This window comes from Hippocampus guttulatus, chromosome 1 (assembly GCF_054856545.1).
Source record: "Hippocampus guttulatus isolate MCC_2025c chromosome 1, RoL_Hgut_1.0, whole genome shotgun sequence".
Lineage (NCBI taxonomy): Eukaryota > Metazoa > Chordata > Actinopteri > Syngnathiformes > Syngnathidae > Hippocampus > Hippocampus guttulatus.
The window spans coordinates 9,657,790-9,684,403 of record NC_141261.1 but is presented as its reverse complement, the minus strand read 5'-3'; the positions used below and the strand labels follow the sequence as shown (position 1 = coordinate 9,684,403).

The following is a 26,614-nucleotide window of genomic DNA, read 5'->3' as shown; positions in this document are numbered from 1 at the left end:
AATTGATGTTTGGCTGAGCGTCACTGCCAAACAATTTCAAAGGCAATTCACGGAGGCAGTATGTCATAATCTCAACCTTTGACTGCTGCACACAACATCACCGACCTTGCTCGATGATTTCAAATACAATCTTTGGGCATTCGGAACGGTCTTGTTTGTAGAATCATCCTTATAAGGAGCATGACCGTAGCCAATGTTGTTTTTATTTCTTTACAGTGTTTGGTTATTTCTGTCAATATAGAGTACTGAGTCAATTGTAGGTTGAAACATTCTCGTGTGTGTGGCCGACATACATTTCATTGGCCTTGAGTGAATCATGCCTGTTGCACTATCACTTCGTTTGCCTCTGTGAGGACATTGGCTGAGACATTTTCTCTCGTCATACCTCTATAATGTAAAATTGAAGTGATAGTTTGTATTGGCTTTACATCTCTTACTTGATAAAGTCCAAAGTCAAGGCGGAGTGTGGCGACGTAGCGAGTTTCACGGCCACTGCGAACGTCCCGTAGCTCCAGTTGGACGTCATGCCACCGCCCATCTGCCACCTGAACCTGATCCAGCCTCAACCTCACTGGTCTGGTAGATCCTCGAGTCACGGAGAACACTAGCTGACCATTCGTCACCTGGAAATGGATGGAACATATCAGCATCAATAATCGTGTCTCGCCCAGGAAACACGAATAAGGTCAAAACTATGAAAGAAGTGTTTCAGAACCTGGAATAGCAGGCTGGTGTATTGGCCAGCTTGGGCCTGAAGCAGCGTCCCGTCTCGGGCTCTGGTTCGGAACACTAAGCCCAGGTACCAGGGTGTGGAGATGGTCACGTCGTTCTTTAGATCCCACCAGAGGGCGCTGTTTCCCAGGAAGCGATGGGGGTGTGGCATCACTGCAGGAAGGATGAGAAGGAATCATGCACGGAAGGTCAGAGATATCTCCGATGACGATAATGGTGATGGCTCATCGGATGAGTCATTGGACGTGAGAGGAAATATGATACAGACGAAATTCAACTTTACTGCCCACGGAACTGCATAAGGAGTACGGTGCAGTTTGCAAATCACCAACAATAATGATGAGACAATGTAATTTGAATGTTAGGCCAGTAGGAACTTAAACGTAAAAGCCGCATCAACTGCTTGTCTTTGGTCGGCATATAGTTGCTATGTGAATCAAGACTTTGGTACATTGTGTGATGAAGGTGCACTCGACTTTGACAGACAAGAATTGTTAGCCTGTAGACAGAAACTACAACTGTCACTTTCTATCCCAAATTCGCATCGCGTAATGTTACGTTTTATATATATATATATATATATATATATATATATATATATATATATATACACTGAAATACAGTATATAGCAAAATGGATTATATGAAGCTGAGGCTCTTACCGTGGCTGCAATCTTTGCCGCCATACCCAAGAGTACAGTCACAGGAAAATGTCTCCCAGCTGACCCGGCAGGTTCCACCGTTCTGGCAGGGATTGGACTTGCAGAATGGAAGTTTGGCGCTGCAGCCTATCATAGACGTAGGTCAAAGTCAACATCATATGTTTTTCTCTCTCTCTAACAACGTTAGCAACAAGCCGTACTCGCAAAATCAAGTATAGATCTCATTATTATTTTATATTCTCTCTCTCTCTCTCTATATATATATATATATACACAGTATATATATACTGTATATATATATATACTGTATATATAAATAAAATTACAAACACATGTCTAACCCGCCTCCTCTGTGCATGCCACTACATAAATACATTTATCCTAGATTTCATTCACAGACAATGATCAATAAGTGCAGAATACAAAATCGTAAGATCCACTCTTCATGCATTAAAATATTTAACCTGGAAAACAGCATTTTATTGCAATACGTTTTTCCTAACTTTCTGATGTTGGTACATTTTTATTGTATTTCATTCTTGCGATCCATCCATCCATTATCTGATCCGCTTATCCTCGCGAGGGTCGCAGGAGTGCTGGAGCCTGTCCCAGCTGTCTTCGGGCGGTAAGCAGGTTACACCCTGAACTGGTTGCCAGCCAATCGCATTGCACACATAGACGAACAACCATTTGCGTTCACAATCACACTTAGGGACAATTTCTCATGTTCCATTAACCTGCCATGCATGTTTTTGGAATGTGGGAGGAAACCAGAGTACCCGGAGAAAACCCACACAGGCACGGGGAGAACATGCAAATTCCACACAAGAAGGCCAGAGCCCGGATTCGAACACTGGACCTGTGTCCTGGGAGCTGAACGTGCCAACCAGTCATCCACCCTGCAAAATGACCTTCTCTAACACTGTTGGCCGGTATGCAGCTATTACTGTGGAGGGGGGCATGTTTAAGTCACCAGCTCATTCTAGATTTAATAAGGTTACCTGCTTACATGGCATTTAAAGGCAATGAGAGGAGCCCCTTTGATTGAAGGCAAATCAAGTTGGCTGTGTTCGCACTAACTACAGCACAACCCCCCCCCCCCTTGTAAATATGCCAGGTGCATTCATAGGTTGAATTACAAACACCCAGTCAAACCCGCCTCATCTCAGAGGCATGCCAAGCGCAGCGCTGGATTTATGCTACTCACGAAAATCGAGCCACTAAAAGTTAGCTCACCTGGCAGTGTTCCATTGTTAGCAATGAACCCGGCCAGGTCCAGCGGCTTGTTGTCAATGTGCAGCTCCTTCATACAGCCGATGAACTCTCTTGTGCCAAATGGGAAGTTGTCCGGAACGTTGGGAACCCCACCCAGGAACAATGGACCAGTCAGGTCAAGAGACCTAAAAAATAAGGAGATATGGATTTAAGGGTGTTCAATAAAAGGCAAAACGTTCTGATACATCCATTGTCAGACAATAATAAGAAAGGACAGGAGATCGGGATTAAAAAAAAACGCATCAAATATCTTGTACGATGAAATAATAATGGCGGCATAAGCACAGCTTTTGGGAGGGGGGGGGGGGATCAAAGGATAATGGTGGTCTAAAAAAAAACAGGAGAAGAAAGAAATTGAAAAGAAGATGAGGAGATAGATGAAGGCACAAAGAGATTGAATATGACTGCCATTACACATCAAGTGGATTATAAAGCGGGGGACAAATCAGAGAAACATGGGTGGATAAGAAAATAGGGTGTTTTAAAGGAGACAGCAACAGAATAATAATAATCAAAATAATCATAATAATAATGGGCAAAAAAATGATAAAAGGATGACAGAAGGCAGCTGGGGAGACAGATGAACAAACAGAGATTCCGTGTAAGTTACAGCAAAATATCAAGAGAGAAGAAGTGGAGAGGTGGATGAAAAGACAGAAGGTGAGCTGAGGGAATATGCGAAGAAAGATGTCACGTTAGATCAAAAAAAGAGACATCCTGTCACATTTTCACCCTCCAGTGTTTGTTTGTTTATTTGTTTTAATGGCTTTAGCAAACCATCATAAATCAAATTGAGTTTTAATGTATCTGTGTTTCTTCTCTAACAAGAGATTTACTTTTTTTTTTTAATTAACAAAAAAGCATCAGTGAAAGCCAGTGCTGGGTAAAAAAAAAAAAAGATGAGATATGCCACGAGGGTGATATCCTTAGTGTTTCTCTCATCCTTCCGTCTTTTCAATGACAGAATGACAGAATGCGTGGAGACGCTTTCATTGGCCAGGAGATAAGGTGGCTGTGTTCACTCTCACAACGGTGCAAACGCCTCTTTCTACCTGCGCCAATCTATGAAAATCACTTAAGAAAGAAAACTTCACCCAGGTGTACAGTTAGACTGCACTTTGCGCTAGACTTGGCAGACTACACCCTGGACTGGTAGCCAATCAGTTGCAGGGCACATGTAGGAAAACACATCCATTCACACTCACGTTTTCAACTGTTCATACCTATTTCCATTATTTTTCATGGGAAATTCAAATGTGCCAAAAACATATTTCTTTTTCATGCCGATATTTAACATTGTGACTGCAGCATATCTGTTTTATGTGTTGTTTGTTGCAGAAAATGCCATATTAGCACAAAATTCTAAAAGTATTTCGTGCTAATATGGTTCATATAATTCCCTGCAAATTTCTGGTGACAGCACATTGGCCTATTAGGATGTTTTATTAAAGATGGGAGAGCAGGCATTGCTGAAAGAAATGAAGATGAAGTATAAAACGAGTAACAAGATCATTAGAGAAGCACAGCAAATCACCAGGGAGCATGCAGTCAACTGGTGAACTGTCGGATCTCGTGAAAGGCGACTTAATATCCTATTTCAAGCTTTCTTCGTTCTGGAACTCTAGGGGAGCAGGACTACATGACTAGCAAATTAAAAACAAATCCATATATCCTATATTGGCCCTGTAACTGTAAACATAATATTTTAGTATGAAAAAAAAAAAGACTCCCAGACAGACACTCACTTCTTGCTGCTGGTCTGTTTGCCCTGAGCAGCACAGCTGTAATTTCCAAGCTGGGTGCCAAATCGGAGTGACAAGGCTGTATCGCAGTCGTCAATGCTCACAACTGCAATCTTCTCATCTGAGGGACCCTGGGCCTCGCCAGTCATGCTGCGCCTCGGCTGAACACACATAGGAGCAAAATGAAAAAGAATGATTTTATTTTTATTTTTTTCCAGAATGTGTTGTATGGCACAACTGTTTTTGTTTGTTTGTTTACTGAGACACACATCAAAGAACAAAATTGTCAACTAGAAATGCATTAGAAATGAAATCCCATGGATATCATCTGGGACTTTGCATTCATTCAGAGACGCAAATCGTTGGAATGTATAGATAGATATAGATAGATCTATAAATCTATACTTAATGTAGTGCTATTTGCTAGTACGGCTGGCTTGTTGCTAACATTGTTAATCACCATAGAAAGTTACTATTTGGTCACCACAAGTAGCTGATGATGTAGCTAGCTATCGCCATGGCTAATTGCTCCCGGTGCTAGCGTGGTAGCACTGGTAGCAGCATAGCTGGTTGTGCCTCCATTGTTTGTTGCTAACATGGCTAGCACATCTAAATGTCAGTGTCGCTAATTGACAGTGTGGCTGATTTCTACCATTGGTAGCATATCCATCTTACGGTGTAGCTAGCACCCTTCACTGAGTGTTGGTTCATCTCTACTTGCATAAGTTTTGACAATAGTCATAGTAGAGGGGAATTGTCCAAAGTGAAACAAAACATTTCAACAACAATCGTAGAGGGCCAGGTTCTGCTGTATTTACTTCTCACATGTGGCAGCTAATTTTAGTCCCTTTCACTAAATGTTAACAAATAACATGAAGGTCTTCTCAATAAAATTGTGACACGCATATGGCAATTAATGTATTATAAATTGCAGTATTTCAAGAACATACCGTTTTGGCACAAATTCATAGAAAGAACATGCTTCAAATCAACCGTGTGTTCTGGACACAAAAGTCCATTCCATGTGTTACTCTCAGTCTAACATATAGCCTGTCAGTGGGATACATGTTTCATATCTCATAGCAAGGAAAGAGGAAAGGAGTTATTGCTCAGGCAAGACACAATAAACTGTTCACACACAATCTGCAGGGTAAGAAAGGAAGACAGACAGCATGTATGAGGACTCTCACGCAGTCATACTCACATAGCGTATAGCTGGCTGAGGAAAATAAAAGAACAGAGCAAAATTAAAGGTGATGTGCATTTACTGTGCAAGGCTCGAATGACAAGCAAACGCCCGCGCGATGGTGCAAACACGCGTTTGTTCTCAATAAATGAGCTTTGTTGGCATGAAGTCTTAAAATCGATTCTGCAGACACAGCAAAAGCAATTAAAATTCAGGAGGAAGGCAAATGAGGTGAAGTCATTCTGCAATGATATGTGAAATGTGAGCGAGAATAATAAAATAGCGCAATTGTTAAACAACACATAAAGATCAACAACTCACCTTGTTGTAATAGTGGATGTGAACTGTGTGCCATTCCCCATCACTCACACCTCCAGGCAGGAAAGGACTCACCAGGGTGGATGATTCACCTGCAGGTGGAGGAGAAAAACTCAAAATAACACCTTGCAGGGGTTTTTTTTTCTTTCTGTTGTTCAAAATGTATTTAGAGAACATGTTGTCCTCAAAGTTCGTACAAAGTCTGAGTCCAATCGAGAAACATACCGGTGGAATATTTGAGCACCACTTGACCCTCTTGGATCTCCAGAGCAAGAAAGTCATGCTTCTCGTTGAAGCGTCCATTGTAGAACAGAAGACCGCTGTTCTCAAGTGTTGCAAAACTAGAAAAAAAAAACCAGACCCGCTTATTATTTCAGCTTCATGGCAAGTTCCTGAAAAATGTGCAGGATATGCTAGTAAAGCTAACTTTGGTTGTCACTAGCACAAAATTGCCCTCATCAAAATATATTCACATGATTGTCCGGCAACATATGCATCGAAAATATGGCAGAAAAGAAAGCATACTGAAAAGAATTGGAGAGGTTAGCGTGTCATAGTATTCTGCTTAACCATAAAAACACAGCCTAGATTCAATATTTCAGTCATCAAATCACAGCCTTTGTTGAAATGTTATCAAGCTGTTTTGATTGTCTTCTTTTTTATTGCAAGAATTCCAAACAGAGCCGCTTTGCCTGAATATTATTTCATATTCTCTCTCTCGATCTATATATACATATACATATATATATATATATATATATACATATATATATATATATATATATATATATATATATAGATATAGATATAGATATAGGCGGCCCGGTAGTCCAGTGGTTAGCACGTCGACTTCACAGTGCAGAGGTACCGGGTTCGATTCCAGCTCCGGCCTCCCTGTGTGGAGCTTGCATGTTCTCCCCGGGCCTGCGTGGGTTTTCTCCGGGTACTCCGGTTTCCTCCCACATTCCAAAAAACATGCATGGCAGGCTGATTGAACGCTCTAAATTGTCCCTAGGTGTGAATGTAAGCGTGGATGGTTGTTCGTCTCTGTGTGCCCTGCGATTGGCTGGCAACCGATTCAGGGTGTCCCCCGCCTACTGCCTGGAGACAGCTGGGATAGGCTCCAGCACCCCCCGCGACCCTAGTGAGGATCAAGCGGTTCGGAAAATGGCTGGATGGATATATATATACACAATTACAAAAAGACTTTCAAAGAGCTCAATCATAAGCATGAGGAAAAGGCATCTCGTTTTGAGTGTAGACTTAAAAACATTCGCATCAAGAGTCATCAACAAATGACAACTAAAATGAAGCATTTAAAAGATAAAAACCAACACACCCACTCTAAAAGGTAATAACAACAAACTGAATTTTTTTTTAAAAAAACATTCAAAATGAAATAAAAACTAAGAATTTAAAATCAAGCGCTAATATAATCCTGCTTCGCACTTGGGGTGGACTTCACTTCTAAAGCATTATAAGACCATCAGACGATGGATTTTTTTTTTAATTAAAAGTAAGTTCAAAAGTCTTGTAAATGTGAATATAGCAGAAGACAAAGAGAATTGGTTCAAGTTGTGCAAATATTGAATCATTCGACAGCAGTCACTGCAGCAGGACTGCACCATGCTTGGCAAGGTTATGCGGAGCTATCAAGTTTCTGCTAACCAACCAGCGGCTAAAACCCAGACAGAAAGGAAAGGATGCGGTCAGTTCTACACATTGTGCCCAATATGTCTATTCCTAACGCATTATGCTATCGCTCGTTACATTAATATGTTGTAAAAATGTAACGTCAAAGCATATTTTAGATCGCACTGCATCTGTGTCCCCTGATGGCAAAACATATTGATGTCCTCCGCCTGAAAATCGCTCAACTAATGTTGGTTGGTCTATGCAGCACACCGTACACACTCCTCCAGCTGGCCTGTACACACAAACATCTCCTGCATGCTGCAGCCCCAGGGAGCACCGCATATTTACCCAGTATCTGTCTTTAGGCCCCGCGGCAATGACAAATTGTGCACCTCTGAAGGTGAATGATGAAGAAAGCGATACAAATTTGTTTTTCTTTTTTTTTTTGGGTGGGGGTTAGGCGGTGACTTGAGAAATGGTCGAGCCCTCCAATGCTGTGCTCTGCAAAATCAGGCCAAACACTCTTGCTTGAAGCGAACAGGATGATAAAGAAAATATGGAGATCAGGGCAAAAATGTCGGTGGAGACACTTTGATGAGCCACCTAAAGATCCATCCATCCATTCAACCATTTTCTGATCCGCTTTATCCTCACAAGGGTGTGATGGAGACGAGCGAAAAGGAAAGCGAATGGCATCGATCTACGAGATGGAGATGAAATAAAAAGGCAGAAAGAAACAGCAAAAGATAGGAATCAAAGAGGTGTAATTATAGATCTCTGGATGAGGGAAATTGCATTTCGAGGGATGAGAGCCCAAGGAAACGTGATAGCAACAGAAAAAAAATGTATTCTTATCTACTTACGTTAAGGAGATGGAGAGGTGAAACCGCTGTCTGAGGCCCCGAAACATGGCGAAGGTCTTCGGGGGGAAGGAGCGGGAGGTGACGGTGCAGTACGGTCGCTCGTACCCGCCGGCAGGACACTCGCAGCGGAAGCCGCCACCCGAGAGCTCCCGACATGTTCCTCCGTTACGACACACGCCCGGCACGCAGCCGCCATGTCGCCGGTCAAATTCGCATTGGTCACCTGTTTAGCAAGCGCACATCATATTTCACCGTAAGACAAAAGTGCCATTTTAATAAAAATAACCCAAAAAAGTGCACTTCCAAAATAAATGTTCTAAAAATATGGATTTTTTTTCACAATCATTTCTCAATGCATATACTGCATAAACAACAAGGGTTTGAGGCAAACAATAAAATAAACTTTTTTTTTTTGCAGTGCAAAGGGCTCTCTTACATCAAAATGACAATTCAAGGACAGCACAAAACTGATCAACAGCAAACCAACATTAAATGCAAGAACTAATTTTGTGAATTTCGTCACAAAAATCAACTCACTCAAAAGTTTGATATTATTGAGGTACTACGTTTGTCCTGCATGTCATTCCAAATCAGCAAAAAAGTTATTAGACCTACTCACGTTGTCGTATAGTGCTGTAAAAGACCTGGTGAATGCGCAACTAAGTCATGTCTGCCATCTAGTGGTGAATGGTGATATTACAACTTAAAACTATAAACCAGAACCTTCCTATTTGCTGGGGAAAGTGAAAGTGTGTGTATAATATATGGCTATTGAAATGAATTTGGTGGGGGGGGGGATTTGTAAGCCCAAATATTTCTACAAAAAACCCTGGTAATCCTCCAGCATCCATTCCCCACAAAAGTGGATGCTTTCCCCATGCAAAAACTCCAAAAGCAATTTCTTTTTTAAATATCAAAAAAGATCAGCAAATAGTGCCGAGTCGCAAGTATTCAGCATCCTCTGCAGTATAGTAAAAACGTTTTTTCATTCAAAATGACTTCATCAAGGGGCCATTCAGCAGCCTTTGGACCGCCATTTGCACCTCCCTCCAAACAGAAAGGCCCGAGCCAGGATTCGAATGAGCTCGACCTTGTGAGTTAACTCGCTTGTCAGGCTTGTTGGCACCAAGCTTGAAGCTTTGCCTTACCTGAAGATACCCGCTCAGCAAAGCTTTTCCTCTTTTAGGAACAGTATGAGAACAAGAAACAATACACACTGATTGAAATACAGCACTGCTTTTCGCCTAGTTTTGTAATAACAGTTCCGGTAATGAGTCATTTTACTGTTGCACTGGAACCTTCAGAAAGTTTTACCTGGAAGTTTATAAGGATCTAAAAGCAGTGCAAACAGAACCAGTACTGATTCTATCGTCATTATGCACCCTTTTCAAAGACCGCTGTTTTTTCTTCTCAATCAGGCAGCCAATTACACTCTCCTCTTTATGCAAATGTCTCCTTCATTATAGAGTACAGGCAGCGGGGTGCTGATTCCTTGAGGAGGACTAAGAGCTTCTTTTGTAGAGGACTGACCTTTAGAGTAGATCAAATGTAGCGAACACAGGATATGATGGGGAAAACACAAAAAAAGATAATTGGCAATCTGAAAAAAGGGATCATCAAGTGGGTGTGGCATCTATACGGTCTCTTAGTAGCACGACAGATTACCTAGTTAGATTTAGGAAACAACCTCTGTTTACAAATGGCCGACAACCTAAATAAACGTGTCATCAAGTTATATGCTGAAAGCGGGCAAACACGTTGCTGGTATTTCTCTTTCACTTTACAGACTAGCTGAAATATGTTGCGGTGACCACCACCTAATTTAAGGTTAATGCCTTAAATAACAGCATTTTGCCCAAATTTGAAAGTAACAAAGAATCTCAACGGGGGTCTCATCCCAAGTCACATTTCGGAAAGTTCCCTTTGCAGTTAAGTGTAAGCAGAAGGATTCCCCGTTGGATTCACAAATGTACCGTGCAGATAACAAAGTTGCATGACATGGCAATTTAATTACAACTACGGCTTGATGAGTGTTTATGACACACTCTGTGTTGTTTCAATTTCATAGGAATTTACTTTTGCACACACCCAAGCAGCCTCCTTGGTGGAGGTAACAACAAAAGTGAGTTTTATCTCACCCCCTGAGAAAAGAAACACCCACGTAAGCCCGCCATCACCACACACAGAATGAAGCACGTCGATGCCCAGTTTCTACCTTTCCTCCAGCCTATTTGGACACAAATATATTTTGACACAACAGCTGCTCACACTCGCACTCCTCCTCTTGGCTTTTCCAGACCAAAAAAAAGAGCAAAGAGGGTTTGAAACTGGCCTGCGGATACACTGCCCCTTAAGGACTCTCTTAAAAACCTGACGACAGCCTTTCAAGCATCGACACGGCAGAAGATGACAAGCAGAAGCATGACACCCAATTGTGTGCGTCATACCTACGGTATCTCTTTTATTTGTGTGCACACACAAAAAAAAAAGAACAAAGAATCCTTGCCCCTCACCCTTGAGGCTGTCAAGTTTGATCATGTAACTGTCTCTGTTGGCACGTTGTTTGCGCCGCTTTTAACTGGTGCCCACCAGCAAAAGGTCCACACATCACACAAACACACCCGCCAGCACATAGGCAGATGGTTGGAAGTCAATAGCAACCTTCGCCTTTCCCCTGTGGTAGTCTGAACGAAAATATCATCTGACAGAGAAGACATTGAGAAATGTAACAGCGGCTACACATGTTTAGAGGGCAAGTAAGGACCCCCCACCCCCGCCCGACCCCCCACCCAACACACGCCTACAGAGACACAAGTGAACAGAAACAGCAAAACAACCGCAGTCTTCCCACTTGTTGTTGAGCTAATCCGCATTGAAAATGTATTCAGAGAAATCTGATGGGAGCGTTTGTGAGTGCTTTCAGGCGATAGAGTGACATCGTTGCTATATCATTGTTTTTAGTTTCACTTCGATATTCTCCAAGTATGTTGTACACTCCTCGGACTATGTACGGAGCCACTGACAAGTGCTCTTTGAGTTATTCTTGTGGTTTCTCCCACCACCACTTTGCTTTCTTGACCATTGTTTGTTTGTTTGTCCCCGCAAGTCTTCATCAAACCACCAAACCGCCATGAGGAAGGAAGGAAGAGCAGCTGGACTCACACATTAAAAGTCTTGAGCCAGTAATTGAATGATTGTCACCTTTTCGCATCTTCCAGGACTGGTCCCGCGTTTTCGACATCCGAAACATGACGAGAGCATGCGTCCACACACACACACGCACACACACACACACAGACACGCACGCACACACACACAGACACACACACACTAAGGCTGCCTATTAAAGAAGGACACACTTTTGCTAATCCAGCAAATTGGCTGTCTTGCCTTTGTCTCTTGGACCGTTTTTCTGCACAGGCTCATTAATATTAAAATAAATGGATAGACATTAATACTCATGAATAATGCGTGTGGTGAGACTTAAAACACACTTATAAATACCCCCCCCCCCACACACACACACACGCATGCTCGCACGCACATGCCAAACACACAATCGGGTTGATGTTGAACACACAGTTGGGAACAGGTCAAAAAACAGAGGCTAGAAATAGGGAAGTAGGGAAATTAAAGAACGACACTTTTGTTTTTCATTCTTGGACTGTGAAAAGAGGGTGTTAAGTTATTTCACCGGAAAATATTCACAAATCAATGATCCAAATTTGTCAGTGCGCATCCAGTATTCGCCTAAAATTGGAGTCATTTACACATACTATATATTTCTTTGCATGTGAATTGTATTTTACCGAATTTAACATTTGACGCTAAAATACTGTATATAAACATGGCGCTTATGATTAACATTAACATTGACACCTCTGGCTCTATATTGGTGCCAGGTCATGAGCAAAGTGCAGTCTTACTCTGTGACACCAAGTTTTAGTATTTTTTTTCAGATGCACGCAGCTTGTCGAGTTAGAAATGGGTGATCTGCGCCATTGTGGGTGTGAACACAACAGACTTAATTCACAGCCAACCAAAGCGGCACTTGTCATTCATTCCCTTTAAAATGGCCGTTCTCGAGCCACACAGTTCACAACATGGCAGAAGCAAAAATTAGTTGCTGGAGTCCATAAAGGAAGTTGAAGCACGCAAGGTACGTTTATAAAGAACTGCAAGCAGACCTGCATGAGCAGAAGATGGCGGGTTGGTGAGAGCAAGCACAGATCACAGCTGTGAAGTACACATTTGGAGACCATCTCTCTCCCCAATCGTTCATGTCCATGCGTGACACCCGTAACCAGAGGAGAGATTTCAAAACTATAACAAAGACGTTAATATTAACAATGCATCCAATGATTCTGACGGTTCGATGCGCGCTGTTGTCATATTTATGAATGAAATCCGATGACATCCACCATCTGCACGACGTTCAGAATCTGTCTGCCAGCGCCTCGATTAAATTCACTAAATTCACATCGCGTTACGCTCCATGCACCAGTACTTAAGGCGGTGGGGATTCACAGTACTGCATCTCATCCAAAGCAAAAACCATTTTTAGAACATGGTTCAAGTCCAGAAACGTTACGCTTCTACCTGAATCATCACTTAAGCGCGGTTTTGTTTTTGTTTCACTTTGCCTCCCTCCGGTCTATTGCCTCATCCTTCCTTTCCTCACCTGCGCTCTCGCTCGATCTTTGTCCATCTTGCCTCATCTTGAGTTGCTCATCCCTTCTTCCTCTTCCACGCTTGGCTTAATGTATTCACGCCATCCTTTCATTCATGCAGATGTTTTATTCATCAAAGCCACGATATTCTTCAACCACCCCTCGGCATCTTCGTTTGCTCCGCCTCGACTCCCACCGCCTGGTCCCCTTCCTCTGCTCCCACCCGACCACATGGTGCATCCCTGGAGGCCAATCGGCGCCACGCAGATCGCTCTTGTCTCCTCTCTGTAGGTCTTGCTCCCTTTTAAATCTCACCTCCCTCACTCGTTCTCTTTCTCTCCAACAGCACCCTCAAGGAATGCATAATGAACTCCCAATTTGCTTAATCTGTGACTTTTTTTCGCATAAATAAACGATCTTTGCTGTCAATGTTTAATTCTCGACAAGGCATAGGTGTACTGTGAAAGGCCGCTTCCCTGGTTGAGTTACTTGACGGCAGCTGTTCAAAGGTAAAAAAGACTTCTGATGGAATCTTTTTTTTGATCCTTTGAAATATTTATCTTTTTCATCCTGTCTAACACTTGGATTCATCCCTTTTTAGTTTTCCCAACAGACTGAGGGGGAATCCGCAAAGTGTCCACTTGCTGCATTTCTGGGTTTTAAAACCGTGCAATTACAATTATTATATATTTTTTTTAACTATCATTTTCCTACGGCGGCACGGTGGATGCCTGGTTAGCACATTAGCTTCACCATGCAAAACTGTAGGGTTTGATTCCGGCTCCGGCCTTCCTGTGTGGAGTTTGCATGTTCTCCCCATGCCTGCGTGGGTTTTCTCCGGGTAATCCGGTTTCCTCACAGATTTAAAAAAAAAACTTTAGGTTTAGGTAACGCAGGTTAATGGAATGCTCTAAATTGTCCCCCAAGTGTGACTGTGAATGGTTGTTTGTCCACATGTGGCCTGCGATTGGCTGGCAACCAGTTCAAGGTGTCCCCTGCCTACTGCCCGACGACGGCTGGGATGGGCTCTGGCACCCCCCGCGACCCTTGGATGGATGGATACCAGTTAGTTGTTTAAGTCCACGGCAAGGGTTGATTTTGCAGCAAACAGTCAACAATATACAGTGTTTCTATTTTTAAAAAAATACGTATGTCAATATAAATAGCTGTGTCTCAACTGTTTCCTCTTCAAGCTATTTTTTGTTTTTCGACTATACAGTATCTGAAATATCCATCTCAAGTTTGGACAAATGCAGTGTCGTGCTGAGGTTGTGACGCCTTGTTGAATCAGGCGCATATATGCTATAACGGTGTTTAAGCAAGCCGAAAAAAATAAACTCAAAATGCTCCTCGTGACTGTGAGTGACTGGTCATAATTGTACGACCTACACATGAGAACAGTGTGGCAATAATGATGTGTGCTGATGAGTGCACTGAGACATTCAGAGCGCTGGACAGCAGTCCTGTGCTTCCCTTCCCTCAGGTTTTGGTGTGCAGTAGTTAAGCCATTGAAAGATAATTTCGACCATCAGCGACCACCCAGCTTTGTTTCAAACAAAGCACTCCTCCATCTCGTTCTAAATTGTGGGATTGTGCTACATGCTTCAATTTCACCGAAACATACCTCACTTACATGTATGCTGCTTTATATTTCTACACTGCAAACACTTGAATCAATCGACTAGCTTCATAACACAGTAAAAGATTGTGCGAATGAGGTATTATTATTTACAACGTTCATTAGAGAGCTTAAATTAAGATATCCTTTATTTGTCCCACACTGGGGAAATTTACAGCCTCCAGCAGCAAGAATGTGGGTAGAAAGAAGAAAGAAGAAAAACAAACATAAATGTGTGATCTTTTTCTCTCTCCTCCGTCGAACGGATGATATTTCTCACTTATAATAGCCAAAAGTAATCGGGTCTTTACCTGCATTTCCTAGCCCCCTCAGTTTAGCTTTTGTCTCAAATTCGCCGTGTGAAAAAAAAAAAAAGAGCCTGCTGCACAACCACCACAAGAGTTCATTTCTATTTGCGTCGTCTCTCCCTCTCCTCACAAACTAATTTAGTCTGCGTCCCTGTTTGTGTCTCGTCTCGTCTGTGTAGCTTGAAGCACTCCCTTAAGAGCACATTTTATGTGTCATACATCCCCATCTTGAGTGTCCTTTATCGTTGTATCTTTTTCATGGCATCATGGATACTTTTCCATAGAAATTCAAGGGAATATATATATATATATATATATATATATATATATATATAACCTCCATCCATCCTTCCATTATCCTCACAAGGGTCGCAGGTGGTTCTGGAGCCTATCCCAGCTGTCTTCGGGCAGTAGGCGGGGGACACCCTGAACCGGTTGCCAGCTAATCGCACATAGTGACGAACAACCATCCGCGCTCACACTCACACCTCGGGACAATTTAGAGTGTTCTATCAACCTGCCATGCATGTGGGAGGAAACCGGAGTACCCAGAGAAAACACAACCAGGCACGGGGAGAACATGCTAACTACACACAGGAAGGTCGGAGCCGGGATCGAACCCACGACCTCTGCACTGTGAGGTCGACGCTAACAAGTCAACCACCGGGCCGCGGCGACAAATATGGACAAAAAAATGTTTTCTCTTTTTTCCTCAAAGCCTTCCGCTGATGGTCCTTGTTAGGTATTAGTCAGCATTAGTCATTTTAGTCTAAATTGTTCTTCACCTTTTCATGCAGCAATCATGATAACCTGTAACCCGATAACATGATAAGCTGTCCACTGTAGTAACCGCTGTCCCTGAAAGGGTTGATCATCTGCTGTGATAAATCTGTTGCTTTTATTTATACTGATAGGTCCTGGATCAGTCACCCAGACACCTCTACTTCTCTTGGCTGACTCATTCACATAACATCAGTCGATTCTACTTGCCTGAGACCACTGGAGAGCCAACAAATCATTAGTCCTTGAGTTCTGTATTTCTACTAATTGTGCTCAGTTTTCTTTCCATTCTGCCTTTGCCTTGACTCTTCCTGAATGACCCAGTGGGAGTTTGAAACCACTTTTTCCTCTGTGATGTGACACTTTACAGCATCATTTCAATTCAAATAAAAAAATGAAGTTAAAAAAACCCCTGCAGTTTTATGTTGTGGTGCTGCGTGTGTCTGTGTGCATAAATGACAAAGTAACAGGTAGACAACTGGAAAGCAGACGTTTTCCCGCAAGACGATGGTGCGTGTTTCATGTTGTCAGGCTCAATATGACAAAAGTGGGAAAACACAGCGGATCAAAAACAATGTCAATGTGGGACGTCAACAAAGAACACCGTTAGCTTCCCTTCACAGAAACGCCACACAATGTGTGTTCTTTTCCTTGGCGTTACGACAAAAAAACAAAACATTTTTTACCCGAGGCCACCTTTCTTTTTTTTTCTTCTTTTTTTTAGGGAGCTGATCCGGATTTGAAATTCATGAGTGGCGTAACACACTTATTCGTCTCAGATCTCAACCACATCCATAGTAATTACATGGAAGTGAAAAACAACAATAATTACACGGTACGGCCATCATTAGCAGCTTCTATTTGTGAATCTTTCCTATGCAAAACAAACAAACAAACACGGCAACTCTCTTCACAATCTGCTAAACTCTTATGCAAAAGTGAAAGCCTATTGTACACATAATTAACAATTTTAGGATATGGTCCAAAAAAAAAAAGTTTCTTCTTGTCATTGCTATGAGTGGGATTTTCAAAGTAATTTGCAGTACAATTTCCACCCATTCATTATCTGATCCGCTTATCCTCAGGATGATCACAGGCTTTCTGGAGCCTATCTCAAGTGGGGTACACCATGAACTGGTTGCCAGCCAATCGCAGGGCACACATAGACGAACAACCACTCGCGCTTACGAGAACATCTTAGGACAGTTGTACAGTGTTCAATTATCCTACCATGCATGTTTTTGGAATGTGGGTGGAAAATGGCAGTACCCGGAGAAAACCCACACAGGAACGTGGAGAGCATGCAAACTCCACACAGGAAGGCCGGAGTCGGAATTGAACCCTGCACCTCTGCACTGTGAGACGGACGTGCTAACCAGTCGACCGTGCAGCCCAGTACAATATTATTGCAATATTTTACCAAAGATAACAATAATCATTATTATGAGACAGCGATGATGCAATCAGCAATATATTGGGGAAAAAAAATCAGCTACAATATAGAAAAACATTCGGCATGCAAAGTATAGATTCACGTTTCTCATCATGGTTTCATAATTTCAAGGTGAAGTAAGGAGAGATGTGGCCAATCATTTATTTATAAGGTGGTTTTCATTCGTGGTTTAGATCTCCAGCGTTGAGCGCAGAGAACCCTTTTCCATTCGTAGCTCGGGATAGGTTGGAAAAAGTGAACTGCAACTTTGTGGGAACTCACGGTTGCGAACTTTTTCAGGCTTTGTTTTTGTCTGAAAGTAATTTATGTTCTTACCCTGTTGATTGCATCACTTCCATATGGAGTTGCCGTTTTAGAAGTTCCAGCATAGTATCGTGCTTCATTTCAGTAAAATGTCTGACTAATTCTGTTTGTACAAATAAGAGTAGAGCAGAACTCACCGGTGTAGTCCTCACGGCAGATGCACGTGTACCCTCCCTCTTTGCGGGTGCACACCCCTCCGTTCAGGCAAGGGTTGGAATAGCAAAGATTGATCTCGGTTTCGCAGTAGTCACCGGTGAAGCCCACAGGACAGCGGCAGCGCAGGCCGGCGATGGGGTGAATGGGCCGGAACAGGATGGAGGGGGAGGAGATGAAGGGGGCGGAGCTATTGAAGCGCAGCACGGAGATGCACTTCATGTAGTTCTGACACGGCTCACGTAGACACACGTTGTCGTCAAATGGAAGGACCTGAGGGGGCAGAAAATGTCGGGGGGGTGGGGGGGGAGACATTGATCACAGCATGTCAAAGCGGCTACCGATGAAATGTAGATATGCCCCTCTGAGGCTGTGGGCGATATAGCAAAATTAACATCTGAGCCATTTGTCATGATTCTGTTTTTGTTTAGGTGACGTTTTGGTTTTGCTTCCTCATGTGCTTTTGTCTTCCTCGTTTGGTTTTGTGTCCGTCTGTTGTCATCCGGGTCCCTTGTGTCAACCAATCAGCGCTCCCTTTGGGTCTCGTCCAGGTGTTCCTTGTTGTCTCGTCAGTTTGCTTGTCTTTAGTTTCCTGGGTTCTGTCAGTCTTTGTTGGATGGGATTTTATTTGTTACTTTGGTTTCTTGTGGTTTTCAGGACTTTGTTTGTGTTTTTGATTTACTTTCTCTGGTCTACACCTGCTAGTGTTTTTTTTTCAATACAGTTTGTTCAGTACTCCATCCATCCATCTATCCATTTTCAACACCGCTTATCCTGAATCGGGTCGCGAGGAGTTGCTGGAGCCTATCTCAGCTGACTTTGGGCGAAAGGCAAACTTCACCCTGAACTGTTTGCCAGTCAGTCGCAGGGCACATATCGAGACAAATGACCATTCACACCCACACCCACACTGTCACTGATTGGGAATCGACCCCACGCTGCCTGCACACAAGCCAGGCGAGCGTACCACTACATCATCAGCGACCCATAGTCATTAATGTGAAAGGTTCAAGAAAAGACATGAAATGATGATTAAAACGTTAGTGAATATTTTACAGCATATCTGGCCCCTGTGGCATCTGAGTAGCCTGTGTTTCGATCCAAACATTCTGTTTGAACGCTTAGTCAAGGCAATTGGGTGTTGTTATCATATTCACTCCTTAGCTTCTCTGTTCAAGATTTGCCTTTGTGTGCATTTTTATCTATTTTTTTTAACATGACATGTACTGTTCAAGACGCGTGGCAGTAGCCAATGTATTTTAACATCAATTGACTGCATTTAAAGAGCAGCGTTCTTTCTTCAAGGTTAAACTCCTTTTATGCTCATCTCAATCACACATTCCATGATGGCTTCTGTCGCCATGGGAACGAATGTAAAGGTATGGACAAAAGCAACGGAGTGTCACAAGCATTGGTGTAGGGAGTTTCTTGCAGGGTTACAAACCTCCATCTGTGTGAGCGAGGTCAGCCGCGGCCTGTTCAGGTACAGTTGTTCCTCCAGGGCCTCGGAAGGAAAGAAGTGTCCCCCTGGTAGCACCGCGGAAAAGCTCACATTCAGGATCCCTCCCGGAGCCGCATCCATGTCCGGCTGGATGTTGAACACAAAGACGTCCTCGACGGGCACAGAGAGAACCGCCGACACACCCTCCAGGAAGTGACCCAGCAGCGGTGAGAGGAAGTGCTCCTGGGACATGTTCTGCAGGCGGACGGTGACGCTGCTGCCCAGCATGTCCTCGGTAATGATGAGCACGCGTAGAACGCAGTGCGCCGAAATGCTGTGAACGCCATCTGTAAGCAAAAGAAGAAAAAGAAAAAACAACCAAGATTAATTAAAACATTAATAAGGTGAAGGGAGAAACAACAAGGTGATGAATGAAGACACGAGCAAAGAGGAGAAAATGAATCAATCCAATGCAGGATAAATGAATAATAATTTGGAATGGGGGTAAATATTGTCATGCGCAATGTTGTACAAATATTTCACACATATAACAATGCAAACAAATAATGATAAGGTGTAACGTCAGATGTCACGAAGAACTAAGAATGTGTTTCGAAGGCACTCACACTGGTTTCTACAGGCTTCCCCTCCCATTCCCACCCCCAATACTGAAATCGTAATTATACTGTTGTTGTGCTACATAGCGGTGAAGTCGGACAACTGTAGTTTCATCAATTCAACAGCCAAAATTGAAGAGGTCCATGTTCAGATTTCAAGTACTGTTACATACAAAATGTGACTGTGTTCGAAACACAAAAAAGATTTGCCATTGGGATAGAATAAGGAGTCCAACTGGGAGAGGAAGAATGACAACTCCCAAACGAGATACTCTAATTAAGATGAGAGGCACCATATGTGACTGAAGACACAGCAGGGCTGGGTTCTAAATTGTGTGTTCACTCTAACAGATTGTGTGCACTGTTGGCAACGTTGTAAAAGTGGTGGAAACTGCCCTTTTTAAAAAAAAGGATTTTGCGCTTTAGGAAGCTGTGATCATTTTCAAATGGAACATTTGGGAGGGCCCCGCAAGTGCAAAACTATGCTTTGAAGTCATGGAAGTGAAAGTGTTAGTGGAAGCAAACAAACAGACTATATGAATTGGGTTACAGAAGATATCTATTTTATTTAACTGCTCCTGAGCATGTGACAATTGGATGATATGTCCATTGTGCATAATACTGGGCTGACAAATTGGGGCAGCGCATTTGGAAAACTACTCTGGGAGAAGCCAGCATCAATTGCCACAGTCATGTGAAATGACCCACATGTGCGGAAATGCGGCGTTGACGGGAGTTTAGTCATCGGTGATATGGCATGACTCCTTCTTGTGACTGTCTCCAAGTCAGCCCTGCTTAGATTAGTCAAAGGCTCAAAACTTGCATTGATGAAAGGATAACAATGTGTCGCGATTAGTTTGTTTGGGTGCATCTCAATAATGTGTACACAAGCAGAATAGCTCTCCCCAAAACTTCTTGTTTTGTATGTCCTACACTGCAGTCGCTTTGCATTCTGGGTTGTACCGTTCTTTCAGATGTGCTATTCGAGTACCAGAATAAGCCAACGCATTTTTACTTTTGCATATACATCGCCCGTAACATGCTAAATGAACTATGAGGCAATTTTGAGTTTGGCAGACAAATTTGCGTCGACATTTTGCGTGCCCAATCAAGTTTGCAAAATGCAAATTTTTAGGAACTCAAGCCCAGAAAGTTTAAAATGTGGGATGAGTTTGAAAAATGGAAATTGATTCTAAAGGTATCAACCATAAAGAGAGAAGCATGGCATGGCAAAATGGAAGCTGATGTGTCAAAGAGAAAGGATGTACACATAGGAAGGAGAGAAAGACACCTTGACAATGGAGGGTAGTGTAGGATTATTTAAAAAAATAAATAACAGCACACTTGAATGCAAGAAAAAAGTTGACTTCGTGAAAATGAATCTGGAAGAGCAAATCAGATGATAAACTGAGAATCATGAGCAAATCATTACATACAGCATAATTGTATTATGAATCACTGATTGTTTTTTATTAGCTCATATTCCCTACAAAGTTATTCAAATGGTTCACTTTGTATCAGATTCATAATTTGCCAATTTAAAAATGGATCGACAGAGAGATCCGCTGAATGTGAAAGCAACAGAAGGAGAGTGGGCTAAAAAGGAAGGAGAGGGAAAGGCGGAAGCAAGGATGGGGGTTGGGTGGGGTGGCAGCTGGTTTGATTACCGGATTATGAGGAGCCTCACTCCCGACTGACCTCTAACGCGCGCGCACACACACAAACACACAAAGGTGATAAACAAGGAGCCAGAAGGAGGAGTGACCATGACGAGTAACACGAAAAATATAGATGAACACTAACAGACTACATCGGCCTATTATGCCATAAAGATACACAAAGTTATACCACCACACCCGCGGTATGATTCAATGAACTACATCCCACTGTCGTCAACTTCCGAGGGCCGAAGGGCAACATTATTTTATTATTGTCATCACTCCACATCATGTAGCACAAATTGAAGCTGATCTCCTATTGTTATTTAAATGACTGAAATCTTGGGAATGACTGCGGATAATCTGCTGGTGTAGGATTTAATCACTCATGTGCGCACACACACACACACGCACACACACACACACACATTTCACATGTCAGTGTAATTACAGATCTCCTGACACCGCCCTTGATTTTCGATTTATTTTCCTACATTGTAAAGAATGCGACTCTTCTCATGTTCCATGAAAAAAGTATTTAAAGCCTGCAGCCCAAATTTTTAAAAATGCTACTCCTACGAACCATTGGTGGTGTTGATTGAGCTGAGACCACCACCAAGTGTAAAATGTATTGTTTTGAGTGCGGCTGGGTTGTTTTGTTTTGGAAATTAATTACGGTTGTAGGAGGATGTGGAAGAGTGGCACGGAACGGGGAGAAAAGTTTGTTTTCCTGAAATAACCAAGCCTCGTGACATTTGGCGCTCGATGCTAAATCCTCTCTTCTGTCATTTGAGTCACTGCGGAAACATTCCCACTTGCCACAGAATGTCGAGTGCCATCGAGCCTCTTGACTCTTTCTCCAAGAGCCAGAATGCAGCCTGCTGAAAATGTGTTGTTCCGTCAACTTTTTTTGTCTGAATTTCTATTCTCTTTTTGCCAGTGAAAGACTCAGTCACCGAATTAAAAAAAATAAAAATACGATGCTGTCATCTCATGCCATTTTCGGTGCACCATATGATATACTGTAATGTGTGTATTTGCTTTGACATCCATTCTCGTGTTCTTAAACGATGGGAGTGTCTAATTATTTTGACTTGCACTGTAAGCTCCTTTTATCTACGGTCACGTGCTATTAACTCATTCAGGACCAACCAATTCTGGACCAAGTCTGAAAAGACGTTTAAAAACGTCTTTGGGAGTGAATGAGTTACCAGACACGACCCATTAGGCAGAGAGAAAAACTCACAGTAAACTCTATTTCTGCAGTTTTTGGGGGGTTTTTTTAGGTTTACTCATTGCTCCATTAGAAACCAAGGGGAGGATTGAAAAGAAGCAAATGAAAGCAATTTAAGAACACAAATTGCGCACGCTCTGCCACAGAAGGGAGGACAGCAAAATGTTTTGCCGTAGCACAGCATATCAAAACAAATCACAGGTAATGTTTTCTGGGAAAATAAAAGATGGTGTCTCATCATTTCTGAATTATTTTGAGTGTGGGTATATTGTCAGGAATCATTCCATTTTGTATGAGAACTGGAACATAAAAGAATACAAAATGCATCCTTCACTTTGCACTCTGACCGAGCAACAACAATCACGCTGATGAAGGTTAAGAAGTCTCAGCTTGCGTCAGGAGCGCACAGGGACTTTGACTGACACTTGGCAAATCCATCATCAGACAGACAATCGCACTTGTGCAAACAAGGTCAAACACCCTCGAGCGGAGATGCGAGTGTCTGCCATGTGCAGGAGAAATTGCTTCAAATGTGGAAATACAAAAGAACGATTCCCCGCAACTCTTGGCACACAAGCTGCGGAGGAGAGATGACAAAAAACATTCATGTTGACTGATACCATGATTTATTCATTTAGAAATATACCGTACGTCCGTCTTTGGAATAGAAAGCCGCGGAGCTACTGTGAAGCACTCCTGAGTGGTGTTGCGAACTAGCGACGGCATGTGATGTTTGCACCTAACTCGCTAATAATACATCCAGGTCATAAATAATGCCTTTCTGATGCTTTAGCCTGCATGGAAACAATAAAACATTAATATCTTACAAAGGCCACAAATGGAAAGTTACTTTGTTGCATGACCGTGGAACAAAGGATTTTGTAAATAACTCGGGAGAAGCTTTTCTTTAAAACCCCTGTGGACTCAAAGACATCATCTTCCCCTTCAAAAGCGAGGAGAGCGCTTGTTAAAGCCTTTAAAGAATGAACATGCTGATGTGGAATCACCAGCAAGGTCCCACCGGTGCCAGAACAGCCGCTCGCCATAAGAACGAAGCGGGACCGATGCGTGTTCTGCCTCTAAGATGCGTGATGAGTTGGCAAACGGGGATTTCAGTGCTATCTCACTTTGCCAGGTAGCCTGACTAATAGGACACTGCAAGCTCCTTGAATGTCAGCGCTCACTTCCAGGAAAGCCGGATGCAAATATAGTCTGCAAAGTCATGTAAAAGGCAAGCCTACAGCCGGCGCTGAAAACAGACGAGGAAAGATCATTTTACACGGCCGCGGTGGAAACGTATACTGTATAACGCATACTTCGTGCGGTTATGAAAAAAAAAAAGTTGGCATACCTCACCAGAGATTAGTTTGATGAGTATGAGCTCTGCATCGTGATTTTACCTTCAGAATTCCATCTATCCATTATCTGATCCGCTTTATCCTCACAAGGGTCGCGGGGCATGCTGGAGCCTATCATCCCAGTTGTCTTCGGGCAGTAGGCGGGGAACACCCTGAACCGGTTGCCAGCCAATAGCAGGGCACACAGAGACGAACAACCATCCGCGTTCACAATCACACCAAGGGACAATTTAGAGTGTTCAGTCAGCTTGCCATGCATGCTTTTGGAATGTGGGAGGAAACCGGAGTGTCCGGACAAAATCCACACAGGCACGGGGAGAAGATGCAAACTCTACACATGAAGGCCGGAACCGGGATCGAACCCACGACCTCTGCACTGTTATGTCGACACGCTAACCACTTGACCACCGGGCCGCCCCCATTTAGCACTCATATTCCAATAAGAGTAGGCCTAACGAGGTGTGCCACATGAAAAAAAATCTGAGAAGAAAAGTCAATGACTGGTAGACTATTGTGCCCCCACCCCCCCAAAAAAAATGTTTTGTCAAATGTTGACAAACAGAGCTTCAGAGGACCCCCGTTCAACCCCCAACACCCCCCTCCCCCGGACCCCCAGCTGCGTTGTCCTTGAGCAAGGCACCGCTAACCATGAACTGCGCCCCGGGTGCCATGTGTTGCGTTCAAAGCCTTTCAATTTTTCCACATTAAGACAGTACACAAAAGACGTTTGCCGATATTTGGAGAGCACAATGTATGAACAGTTTAAAACTACACAAAAATTATGATCCCAAAACTTTCGAACTAATTTTATTACAGTACCCTTGAAACTAAATGGCTTTCAGATGATTCAATCTCAAAAGAAAACATCGGAAGGGTGAAGGTTTAATGCATTCAACGAACAGCAATGACTCATTGTAACTTCCGATGACAACTGAGGTTAAAGTTTCGTCTTTCAGTCAAAGTCTATCACTTCGATGTACTTCTTTGACAGCAATGACTTCGACTGTTTCTTCTACGGCTATTAGCCCGTGCTTTGACGCCATTTTGTAGCGTGACAGCGACAAAGCCACAACAATGAATAATGTCACTCCAGAGATGTGCACAACTGGCTAAATTCCGGGAAATGTATTCTCGAGCCATGCACTTCAGCCAACACGGCACCATGACTACCTTGAAGACAAAAAAAAATGTAAACAATGCTCCACTTTCAGATGTACAATTGTACAGGAATGAGAACCAGTCGAAGAAACGCACTCAATTTGTCAAATATCAGAATAAAGGAAGTTCTTAATCCTGCATCTCTTCATATGCTGAAAGCTCATTGGATGTCGATGTAGCAGACACGTCTGACAGGATTAAATGCTTCAAATCCCCTCTTGCTTTACTCATTCCTATTCATTAGCCCTGTTGTGGTTAAGAGCCTGGCTGAATATCTGCTCTCTTGCTCATCGAAGAGACTGGGATTAAAAGTAAAAAAAAAGCCCAAAGGGGGGAGATTTACCATTTAAAAATCGGCAAAAATCGGATTGAGGGTGAACAAAAGCCATTTGCTGCTTCTCAGAAATACACAAAACGTCTGTCACGGCACCTTCAGCCCATTAGTGTACAGTCCATGTCGACACCAACGGATGCGCTCTATCCCATTTCACACTGCGCCGTCAACATGGTTTTGTCCGCCCTGTATGTGACTCTCCTCTCTGCTGCCGGAAAAGCCCCAATGTGCACGAGCAAGTTTGACCTCACAAAACACTGCCGTGAGAGTTCCCTCCGGATAAGGAATAGAGACACAAGGGCTTGCTTAGATCCTTCATTTGACAACGCAACAAAGAATGAAAACTTCACTGACATTAACTATGGTCAACCGGTTTGACAATTCAGAATTTTCAAATGCAAATCTGTCACCGCTGGACAGCCCCGGGGTGCTTGTGTTTTTTGTTTAGCGGAGATGTCTGCGCTGTTGGACAGTCTGCACTGGTGGGGAGGATGGCGAGGATGAGGATGGAGGAGCGTCGGCGCAGAGCGCAGATGCGTAGTTGGAACTGAGAGTCGGCACTTGGAATTGAAGCGGATCTAAATGGGACAGGAGAAGCGAGCCAATCTCTTTTTTCGTCAATGGACGCTGCAGCTTCTCATTTACTTGTCTTGCAGCAGACGCGTACACATTTTGAGCATGACGTCTCTGTTTTGGAAAGCACTTTGTTACAGCTACAGCTGTTGTGAAAGCACTATATAAGTAAAGATGTATTTTATTGTCAATTAAATTATTCATTCATTTTCCGAACCGCTTGATCCTCACTAGGGTCGCGGGGGATGCTGGAGCCTATCCCAGCTGTCTTCGGGCAGTAGGCGGGGGACACCCTGAACCGGTTGCCAGCCAGTCGCAGGGCACAAAGAAACGAACAACCATACGCGCTCACACTCACACCTAGGGACAATTTGGAGTGTTCAATCAGCCTGCCATGCATGTCTTTGGAATGTGGGAGGAAACCGGAGTACCCAGAGAAAACCCACGCAGGCACGGGGAGAACATGCAAACTCCTCACAGGAAAGCCTGAGCTGGAATTGAACCCGGAACCTCTGCACTGTGAAGTCAACATGCTAACCACTG

General features: G+C 43.1%; 1 protein-coding gene across 2 annotated transcripts in view; it reads right to left on the bottom strand.

The window, feature by feature from the left end:
* Nucleotides 1-26,614, bottom strand: part of celsr3 (cadherin, EGF LAG seven-pass G-type receptor 3) — a 67,252-nt gene that overhangs the window by 30,362 nt on the left and 10,276 nt on the right. For both annotated transcript variants that reach the window (XM_086108292.1, XM_086108301.1), the window contains exons 2-12: nucleotides 19,143-19,486; nucleotides 17,683-17,971; nucleotides 8,414-8,636; nucleotides 6,141-6,256; nucleotides 5,919-6,007; nucleotides 5,616-5,630; nucleotides 4,415-4,572; nucleotides 2,631-2,794; nucleotides 1,395-1,520; nucleotides 716-885; nucleotides 438-623 (exon numbers count right to left, since the gene is read on the bottom strand). In XM_086108292.1, the coding sequence (XP_085964418.1) occupies nucleotides 438-623; nucleotides 716-885; nucleotides 1,395-1,520; nucleotides 2,631-2,794; nucleotides 4,415-4,572; nucleotides 5,616-5,630; nucleotides 5,919-6,007; nucleotides 6,141-6,256; nucleotides 8,414-8,636; nucleotides 17,683-17,971; nucleotides 19,143-19,486 (1,880 nt within the window). The remainder of the gene's footprint in view (nucleotides 1-437; nucleotides 624-715; nucleotides 886-1,394; nucleotides 1,521-2,630; nucleotides 2,795-4,414; nucleotides 4,573-5,615; nucleotides 5,631-5,918; nucleotides 6,008-6,140; nucleotides 6,257-8,413; nucleotides 8,637-17,682; nucleotides 17,972-19,142; nucleotides 19,487-26,614) is intronic.